The sequence below is a fragment of the Lactuca serriola genome, chromosome 4, assembly GCF_051521515.1.
Source record: "Lactuca serriola cultivar US96UC23 chromosome 4, Lser_US96UC23_V15, whole genome shotgun sequence".
NCBI classification, from domain to species: Eukaryota; Viridiplantae; Streptophyta; class Magnoliopsida; order Asterales; family Asteraceae; genus Lactuca; species Lactuca serriola.
The window spans coordinates 33,976,892-33,987,801 of record NC_136411.1 but is presented as its reverse complement, the minus strand read 5'-3'; the positions used below and the strand labels follow the sequence as shown (position 1 = coordinate 33,987,801).

At 33.9% G+C, this 10,910-nt stretch overlaps 1 protein-coding gene across 2 annotated transcripts; it reads right to left on the bottom strand.

The window, feature by feature from the left end:
* Nucleotides 1-253: 253 nt before the first annotated feature.
* LOC145100040 (formin-like protein 13) lies at nucleotides 254-3,546 on the bottom strand. Of its 2 annotated transcripts, XM_079037467.1 has the most exons (10): nucleotides 2,770-3,546; nucleotides 2,532-2,563; nucleotides 2,289-2,431; nucleotides 2,067-2,220; nucleotides 1,663-1,739; nucleotides 1,508-1,579; nucleotides 902-1,033; nucleotides 552-647; nucleotides 410-466; nucleotides 254-327 (listed from the first exon to the last, which is right to left on the bottom strand). In XM_079037467.1, exons 4-7 carry the CDS (start codon nucleotides 2,134-2,136, stop codon nucleotides 935-937), a joined length of 318 nt encoding a protein of 105 aa, XP_078893593.1. In that variant the 5' UTR covers nucleotides 2,137-2,220; nucleotides 2,289-2,431; nucleotides 2,532-2,563; nucleotides 2,770-3,546; the 3' UTR covers nucleotides 254-327; nucleotides 410-466; nucleotides 552-647; nucleotides 902-934. The 2 variants fall into 2 exon arrangements, 1 of the variants encoding a protein (XP_078893593.1); XR_013704781.1 differs by having other exon boundaries at nucleotides 1,663-1,773; nucleotides 2,067-2,431.
* Nucleotides 3,547-10,910: the final 7,364 nt, after the last annotated feature.

The following is a 10,910-nucleotide window of genomic DNA, read 5'->3' as shown; positions in this document are numbered from 1 at the left end:
CAAAAGGCCAACCCACTCCCTTTGCCTCATTCCAGCTAACCCACTCCCTGGAAACAAGAAAAAAATAAAAAAATATCAACCAACATTTTACTTATATTTGCTGAGAGGTTTTCATATTGATTTATTTATTTGTTAATAAATAGTTTACATACTACACCTATGGTATGGATTTAGTATTCAGGGGAGGATTTACTATCAAGGAAAATGTCGAGGGTAAACCGTGCATTTCAATATTGGATGTACCAATACCTTTCTACGGGTGATTGCTAGCCACTCTTCATCATATTCAATCTCATATGTACCGAGACCCGATTCAACTTCAATAATCTGTTGAAATCATAATTGGAAAATAAAAATCTTTTAAAAAAGTCAACAAATAGTCAACAAGCAAGAAACTTAGTGACTTGACCTTCATCTGGATGTTGAACTAAAGCAGCAAATTTGCAATGTAAATGAGCAGAATACCCTAGAAAGAATTTTAGTATAATGTTACGATAAACAAAATAAAGAAAGTAAATTGCTATTTTGAACATGTGAAGCATTATAAAAACCTGCTCTGTGACAATTCCTTTGACCTATCTACCAAGAATTGCACGTGACTTGATGCCTCTTTCAGATTGTGGTGCTTTGTCACCAGCAGCCTCCTCCTGACCCAAATAAAAATTATATAAAAAATGGAAGTCAGAAAAGATGACATCAGCGAGTGAGGTTTTATTATGTTATAAAAAAATGGAAGTCAGAAAAAACTGTAAGCATGGTGACATATTTAACATAAAATGTTAATTTAGTGACTTAATAGGCAATGAAAATAGTTTTTAGCCAAATTAATGAAAATGAGACATTTGGTTGCTATAATATCAGTCAAGTAATCCAAGATAAAAAGAGTTAACATCAATTTCACCTAGCAGCCTTGGAAACCATGTGAAATTGATCATTAAACATTCCTAGAGAATAGAAGTAGCTTTCTCAATTTGCTTAGAGCGTGACCCTGATTCACCTTCAAGATTTGCATTGTCACATGTAAGGTCATCACCTGTGAAATTAATCATTAAACATTAGACATCGCTTGAATTCTAAACTGAACCATTAACAATTTAATATTATCCAAACTATGCTTGAAGTATCATGTGACTTGTGTTCAACCAAACCATTAATCAATCAATACATGACACTCTACAAGCACCACAAAGTATAGAATTCAGGTGCATGTCGAGTGTCGACATTTAATCATTCATATGACCTGGAAAATAATTATAATAAAATTGTGCATGAAGTTTCCATATCCACACTCAGAAAGGAAAAAAGAAAAAAATAATAATAACAAACTTATCTCCTCAAATGAGAGAAAAGTGAACATCTGGAAAGGGTCCTAACGGCTAGAATGGCTAATACCTATACTGACGACTTATCAAAAAATTAATATTCTAATATAATCCTGCCATTTTTTATTATTATGAATTATATAAATTAACATACAAAAAAATTTTAACAACTTTGGCCAGCTTACCATTAGTTCATGCAAAGGTATATTCACCTTTGAAAGAATGATCTCACAGTTGTATGCTCGCCTATGATCAATCTGTAACAAGGTCAAAAAAGTCAAAATTATATATAAAAAAATATAAATTAAACTATGACAAATAGTATATTACTATATATTACCAGTTGAACTTTTTCTGGTTTATTAGCAATTGGAGCAGATTTTGAATTTGCAGCATTCTTGTCAGGGGGAATTGCAGCTGAGAGAAGATTCTCAAGTTCTGATATATCAATCTATGGTGTCCTAATTAGTAAATTAACAATTTAGATATTTTGTCAATTTGTGCTTGGAAACAAGCACATATTGACAACCCTAATAGCGAATTATGAAACTATATTGCGCCAAACTTTATACAATTTGTGACTTCAAGAATTTAACAATTTAGATATTTTGTCAACAAGGAAAAATAAAAAAGCAACATAAGTTTCCTTTTACTAATTGTTCAAACTTTTGTGTAAGAGTACATTAATTGTAGCAAGTGTACGACCCATGGAAAATATGAAAGACATCGTTTTGAATATTTTACCTTCTCTGAATCTAACTGATCCTTGTAAACAGTTCCAAATCCACCATTCTCTTAACAAATCAGCAATCATGAAGTTCTACTTAGATGCATCAAGTTGACAAAATGTAAAGCTTCTGGCCACATTAGTTCTCTGGCTAAACCACGCCTATGTTTTCTGATGTGTTTGCATAAACAGGGGTGAAAATGACTTTTGATCATGAAAAGAGAATGGGAATGACTTACATTCAATGCTAATAACTAAGAATACAATGGTGGGAATTGTTTATCCAAAACTAAAGGATATTGAATCACAAACTTGGACCTTTTGTTGTGGGCCCACCCAAAACTGCCATTACTCTAGCGCCTGAACTAGGAACACATACTCCCTAACAAATGAGAAGTTATGGTTAAAGTAGTTCCAGTGAACCTTAATGTCTTTTGGTCTACAGGAACTGGCCATGTATATTTTTGAAACTCATCCAATACCTGATATGATATCAAGTTAATGACCTGAATACCTGCTAAAATGAAAAAGAGCAATCAGAAGAGGAAAAAAGTAGAAAAGGAAAACATAATTAATGACCTGATTTCCTGCTAAAAAATGCAAACAATAAGATACATTTTATTACTGCTAACTAAATTTCAAAATCGCAACACACTTGTTCCTATTTATGGATTATGGAATTAATCCAGAAATAGATACGAATGTGTTGCCCTTTGTTACCTTATATGGGCAGTGTTTAATTATTGAACTGAAATTGGGAGCATATCTGACTTTATAGCCCCAGTACATTCCTACTTCTTCCCTAGGCCTGGACCATATAATTCAACACTATAGTTTAGAATATTTGTGCTTAATATTATCTAACAAACATATATAATGACTGATCACTTGTTGGAGCTAATGGCCATGCCTGGTATAAAAAAATCTCATGTAGAGCCAAAAATACATACAATATTACACTTTCTTATTGTTAGGGACTTTGATTTTGATTTCAACTACAGATACGGCCTCAAGTTCGATGCATCAAGATTTTGTTAGAAAACATAAAGGATTTAAGTATTAAAATGTGTTGTTGTCTAATATCTATTTAATCACATCAATATTACTTTACAACATGATAAATTGATTAGCCCACGAACGAGTATTTAGTCATATTTTCTTTTAATTGTCAAGTAATATGAGCAAATAACTAACTTTGTATTCTTACATAGACTATCATACGGTGAATTTGGACATTAATTCAAGGTGCCTGCTAACTTCCCTACTGTACTTTAGACATGGCCAACATATTAGTTCAAAGAAAAAAAGGATGAAGTTAACCATATGCAATGAACTCTTTAAGAAAATTTTATACTTGATACAAACCAACGAAATGATTTCTTAAAGAGGAATCGATAATATAGAAGTTGTTAGTGCATATGTGAACCAACAGATCAAAACATGGACATAGAAGAAAAAACATGAAAACAGGGGATAACAAGATTGATTGGAGCCTTAGCTTTATTAGGTGGAGAAACTAGTTCTGGAACTAAATTACAAAACAACGCATCTTCTAATTTATACTAACATAAAAAGAAATTGAATCAAACTAAAATATTGGAAGAAAAACTACTGAATAAAAAAAACTTCCGAAAATGCCCCTTCCCCTTATTCTAAATTACTCTGACAGGAGGATCATACTCAATATTCAACGTAAATGGATTGTTGTTAACTTAATTATGAGTTAATACAACTTACTATCACAACGGTTTATTCAATACATAAATTAAACAGACCTTATAAATTGATTAAAAAGTAAGGACTTCATAATGAAAGTCATGGATTTCCCATTACGTATAACATTTTACAAATTTGCCCTCATTTATTTTTTCCCTCCATTTTCCAACTATTTTTTTATCCAGAAGAACAGTGGATGGGAAAATAGAAAGAAATAGAGGTTATACACATAAAGTTTAAGTTAATTTATACTCCTGTTAAATGATCGAGAGTGTGCTAAAGAGCTATTACATAATGTTTTTCCAAAGAAAGCTGCAAACATTGACAGAAAGCCTTATTTTAAATTTAATATTTGGTTGGTGGACAAATGTTTTAAATAACCTTTAATAATGATAAGAAACACAAAAAATATCAAACCTACTTCATAAGTGTGTGGATTGATGTGTAGTAAGCATAAATATTGATTCATACCCTTGTTTGTTTGACAAAATTTGAGCAAAACATCAAGTAATTAAAGATAACTTCAACTGAAAAATAATAAGAAAATAAATTAAACAATAGTAATTTATTTATTATGTAGTTGAAGTTCAAGCTTTTTGATGCAAAAAAAATTAAAACTATAACAAACATAGAAAGAAAAAAAGAAACCGAAAACAAAACCAAATTTCAAATATTTTATACAAAGAATCTTTATAAGCCTGTCTTTTAGACCCTTCAAAGCCACTTCAAGATTTGACTTCTCCAAAATTTCCTTCCCAACAATGTTGAATCAACAACTGTATTGTTAAAATGGCTGAATGGATAACAACATCTATATGGATAAACTGTTGTGTACATCAACTGTGATTCCTTTTCTAGATTGAATGACCATTTTACCCTCACATTCAAAGAAAGAAAATCAAATTTCACAACATTCATCAATTTTTAAGGTCATAGGAGTTGTGAGGAAAAAACAAATTAGTATATTAATACATTAAATCAGATTAATCTATTAAGTCATTATGTCCAGATTAAGTAAAAACAACAACCATAAATACATGTCTAGGTTAAGTGCTTAACTCATTAAGCCCACCAACTTGCAAATGCTAAAAATGAAAATAACTAAATAAATAAAATGAAAAACCAGAAATATTTGGAAAATGGAAAAGATTTATAAAACTAGGAACAAGAAAAGCAAGATAATGTACTCACAGTCTTATGAGCCTTGTCCAGTTTCCAACAAGATTAGGGAGAGAGAGATGTGTGCGAAGACCATCGATTCAAGACAAAATACAATTTACAATCTAGAAATATTTGCAGAGGCCTTAATGTTCTTACACACTCTTCATATTATCAACAATAGTAAAAAAATAAAACTTATTACCTGTTTGGGATTGGAGTTGTAAAAGCTATAATAGGAGGAAGATGATGTAGAACACCAGCGATAAACTCTCCTCTAATTTTAGACATTCCATGTCTTGAGGACCAATCAGATTCAATAAATTATACCCTACAGGTTAAGAAACAGATATATTAAGAACCAAAAGATGCTTTTAGTGAGTCTAACAAGATGAAGTGATTTCAAAGAGGTGATGTAAGTTTCATCTTCATACTAGACTATGATCAAGCTAACTTATTACTGTCTAGATATTAACATATACATATATAAAATCAAAACCGAAAATCAAATAAATTGTGAAGAGATCGAAGAATTACCAACATAGGGTGCTCTTGGTTAATGATGGAATTACTATGGTCGAAGGAAGGGACAACGGTGGCTGGTAGGATTCTGGTGACAAGTGAAGAGGTTCCGGTGGTGGTTATTTATGCAGTAATTCTCTCAAATCAAGTAGAATGTTTCAGTAACAGAGATTTTAAATAAAGAAAATTAGGGTTTGTTTATCTTCAATGAAAGGGAAAGAGGAGGATGTTAGATTACCAAACGGAGGTTCTTGGTGTTGAAGTCGGAGACAGGGTGGGCGACGATGAGTAGATAATGGTTCCGTTGAAGATGAGGCACATGGCCAATGGTTCTTGTGAATTCAGACTTGAACGTTAAGGTTTTGTTGGTTCATAGAGATCATTCGATGATGGTGTAGCTGTGAGAGCTGCTGGTGTGGCAAATAAATTCATCGGAAAAAGAATTGATGAGTGGATAGGGCTTGAGGACGAGGAAATAGGGCAGCACCAATAGGTAAATGCGAAAGAGGGAAGTGAAAATTAGACAGAGGGAACGCGAGTTTTTAAGAAAATAAATTATAGAACGATTATATGAGTTGTCGAGGTGTATAGCAGATATGGTATTGTGATTAGGGTTTGCAGATAGAAGGGAAGAAGAGAATGAAGGGGGTTAAAAGCGGGCTATTGAAAATTTTTAGAAACGAGCGTTTTGAGTAAAAATATATAGCGACACTCACAGAGGACGCTCATTTTAGATAAAGTGTCCTCCGTGTTTTTAATTTTTTTACATGAGACACGAATTTAAGGGCACGTGATAATGCGTGACCTAAATCCTTAAATTTTTTGAAGAGACGACAATTTTCTAATGTCACTCTCTTTTGCGTAACATAGATATATGAGTGTCGTGGTTTGCGCATCGTAAAAGGTTCTTTTTCTTGTAGTGATCTGACGATGAGATTGCTGATGTCTTTACTAAGGCGTTAGACGAAACCAAATTCAATGGTTTTTTGAACAAATTGGGTATGATGATGCCTGATCATCAGTTCTTTCAAAAGGATTGTACTCTTTGATGGCAACATCAGAAAGAAAAATAATTCCGATGTTAAAATCTTTTCATCTCAGAATTACTTCCTCACGGAATAAATAGGATCATTTTACATGTATTTTTTGTCTAACCACCTTTTCTAGTTTTAAGTTGTATAACTCAGCTTATCATATGAAGTTCATGAGAAGTATAGTCACATTGATATTAATCTCACCTCAGAACTTACTTCATAAGTATAATAAGAAGATCATCTCGGAATTCAAGTCTGAAACGGTATTGAAGTTTCATTTCCTTCTATGTCCGAGATCAGATCCTTCTTGTCTAGGAATCTCACAGTTTGTTTAACATAAGTCCTCTGAGATCCTCTTATTTTTTACCTCTAGTATTCGGTCCGAGTCTATGCAATCTCGTACTTTATATTATGTAGAAGAGTTTTCATTCTAATTTTAGAAGCATCTTATGACAGTTTATATTGGAACCTTAGTGCTCCGATCTAACTTCATAAACTCATCTCGAATCTTTTGATGTTCTGAGACCATATCACAAATTCATCTCGGATATTTCTGGTAAGAGGTCTTTTTCAAAACACGTTGGAACCTTCTGGCTTAGAGATCAATTCTTTTGGAAGAATTTCAAAGGGTTTTTCATCCCTTTTTTGAAACGTTTTTGTTAATAACTCAAACAGTTATATTTTAATGATGATTATCTTTTAGCGCTAGAAAAATGCACTTTTTGCACATGTCTCTGTAAAAGCAAACATAATGTCAATGAAGCTATTGTTTCCATTTTACACGTACTGTCAGTGGTTACTTTAGTCCTTGCAGGTCAACTCAATCCAAAAATGGCAACACATTAAATGTGATCCATTTCTAAATCTGGGTTCATCATTACTTCTCTAACCTAACCCAACTTTTCCTGAACCTATAAAAGACCCTCTAAACCCCCTTTTACCCTTTATTCTCTCAAAAACCCTTATCTTCCTCTCTCTGCTAAAGTATTCTTCAAGCTTTGAAACCTACAACAATGGATTCCTCTCAATCCGCTCCAAAAGTTACAGAATCCGCTCCCAAGAATAAGTCTTCCAAAGGCCCTTCCACATCTTCGTCGACTAAACCCTTCCTCAGGGACACGACTCAACTTTTCTCTCTGGACCCAATGGACCACGACGAGTCTATCTGGGTCATGATAGAGTTCATTGCTCATCACCCCATCTCTGTTCCACTCACCAAAATTCTAGAACTACCAATTCCCCTTCGTCTTCTTCACATTTCTATTGATAGAATCAAGATTGAGAATGATATTCTTGAGACATGGATGACTAGTGATCACATTGTCCCTGCTCACAAGTCCACCTTTTGTAAGCAATTGGAATTTTGGAAAACCCTAATGGCTTCAAGATTCAAGAACCATCTGCTAAAGAGTTCCAATTGTTTCTTAATCACATTGGGTATGCTGAAAAGTTTAAGGATAAGAAGTTCAAGAAATTTGTTGTTTCAGGCCTTTGGACAGTCCTCATGCATTTCATTCTTAGAGGTCTATCTGGGAAACATGGAGGAACATATACACTCAACAATTTCAAGAAATATGTTGGTTAAGGCCTTTAGACAGTCCTCATGCATTCAATTATTAGAGGTCTGTCTGGGAAACATCGAGGCATATATACAATGAGCAAGGATTTGCTTTATGTTGTATACATTATCAATTCTTGTGGCAAGACTTTTGGAAGTTTTCCATCAATGGTTAGCCTCACGAGATATCGAATCTGGGATTTTGGGATCTGACCATCCAACAACTATACCGAGAAAGGCAAGAACCAATAGTTTTCAACATGATTCCGAAAGAGGTATCTCTATCCTTCAAAAACTATTAAGACTTATCACCTTTCGAACCAGACATCTTTCAGACCTATTAGGCGATTAGCTGAACATATGCTGGCCACCCTACCTTCTGAGTCCATTCATTTGAAACAACATTTGGAGACTTCGATTGTGTATAGCCCTACACAATCCACCCCTATCTCCGTTGAGACTATCTTCGATGTGGCCAGGACTGTTCCATCTGGTGGTAAGAAAAAGAAGGCTGCAAAAAGGAAATCCTCTCCCTATAAAACCAAAGACAAAAAGAGAACCAAAGTCGGTTCTTCCTCTTATTAGGAAGGAACCAAGACATTCTGGATGACTCTGGCCATCCTCTAACCCCACCAGGCTACTCTTCTGAAGTACCCTTTAGAGCTTCAATACTACAATCACACACTCACAGGGAGTAACCACATAATCCACCCTCACGTTCCCAACACGGTATTGCTGGTGTTGAACATAGTTCCTTTCACCCCCTGGTACAAACCCACGAGTCAATTTGGAAACCCTCATTCTTTATTCACAAGCACAGTCCGAGACTGCTGTCTTAGACTCCAAGAATTCTGAAGCAGGAGTTGCCCCTCCTACCTTGGATGCTACAACTGGTCTAATACCTGGTAAAGGTACAAGAAAACAAGGTGCTAATGATCCTCTCTGGTCAGATTTTGTTAAAAGAGCTCATACAAGGCATCTAGATCTCACCAGATCCCAAGTTGAAGCAACTATCATTTGGATGAGAAATAGGGCCATCCAAAGCAACTTACCCTTTGTTGCTCCAACTGATGAAATTGCTGATCTAGAGTTCGCCTCAGGAGAAACACAAGACAACATCGTCTAAGAAGATCCTCCCAGAACTCAACATCATGACGCTTTTGTTGGATTAGTGTCTAAGTCCATAACTATTTTAGTATGTACTTGACCCGATGGTGCATGGTCCTTTTGGGTTGCCTTCACCAAAGCAACCTTCTAGGGTTTCACATGTTTTTGGGCAGCCTCCTTCCTCTCTCCTCTTCATACTCTTACTTATGGTGTTTGTGAACCATTAGAGGAGTGACATTTGTGACTCTAAGCTTTCTAAAGTCAATACAAGGAGATTTGGGATTGTTATTGCTACATAACAATCAAGGTAATATCTTAAACCCATTCTTATGTTAATATGATTACTTGTATGCTAGAATTAGGGTTTATAGTCTTGGATAACTTGCATGTACAATAGAGAAATCTAGATCCAAGCATTAGGGTTTGTATGAGCACATAGGATGTTCTTATGACCAAAACCCATCAGTGGTATCAGAGCCTAGACTGGTTTCTATTGTATTGATGCATTGTATGATTGAAAAATTTGATTTTTGTGGTTCTGGAGGCTGGACTCTCCGAGTCCATAGATGAACTCGCCGAGTCCATGTTGACTCGACGAGTCCATGCCTGACTCGGCGAGTCGGCTCGTCAGAAGGAGGGAAAACCGGGATTTCTTGTTGTTTTTGCTTAAGGATAGTTGCCTTATCATATTAGATCAATATAAATCCGATTTTATGATATATTTGACTATATTCTTGATCTAATTGAAGATATTTATCAATTAATAAAGTATTTGTTTCCCTATGTGATAATTGATTAATTATTTTGATTAAATTGATAAATTGTTTTGCAAGAAATCATTAAATAAATCAAATATGGATAATTATGTGATTACTTGTTAATTTAGATTATTTGTTATTTGATCCTTGTGCTATGAAAAGTTTCATATTTTCCACTTTAGGTTTTATAGTTTAAATTTGAATCCAAAAGTTTTGTTGTTTTGAAATTTAAATAGTTAAAACCCTAATGTTTTGAAAAAGGTTTCAAAACTTGCCCTCAAGTTTTGGAATTTAAATTTTGATTAATTGTTTAATTTTAATGTATATTTAAATTCTAAACCCTAATGTTTAGAAATGTTTCAAAACTTGGCCTCAAGTTTTGGAATTTAAAAGTTGATTAAAAGTTTAATTAGGAATGTTAAATTCTAAAACCCTAGTATTGTTTTGAAAAAGTTCAAATTACATCCTTATGGTTTTATTAATTAATTAAGGTGTATAATTAAAAGAGGTTTAATAAATCCATAAAAGTTTTGGTTTACAATTTAATTGAATTAAAAGTATAATTGTTAAATTTGACCACCTAATATTTTAAAAGTGTAAAATACACCCTATACTATATATAACATTAAAAGTCTAACATTATATATATGTATGAGTAAAAGTCATTCTTACCGTTACTAGGCCTCATTCACGAAGCTGGTCTATAAGGGGTGTTTAAGGAAATTGCCTATAAAATGGCGATTGAATGGGTATCCACTCTTACCCACCGCACTCTTGAGTAGTGGAGGGTCGTTAGCCGAACGGGTAGGATAGGACGAAAACCTTCCATTATAAGTATAATGAATTACAAAAGTAACTAAATGTTTTCATAAAATTCCCAATCTTAGTTACTTAGGCAAAAGTGAATTGATGCAATTCCATGAAATTACACTTTGTGCCCTTGCGAAGACGTTAGTGGAGCGTGTGTGGTTTACCGGCACACTAAATGGTTCTAAGCAAAGGTAGCAA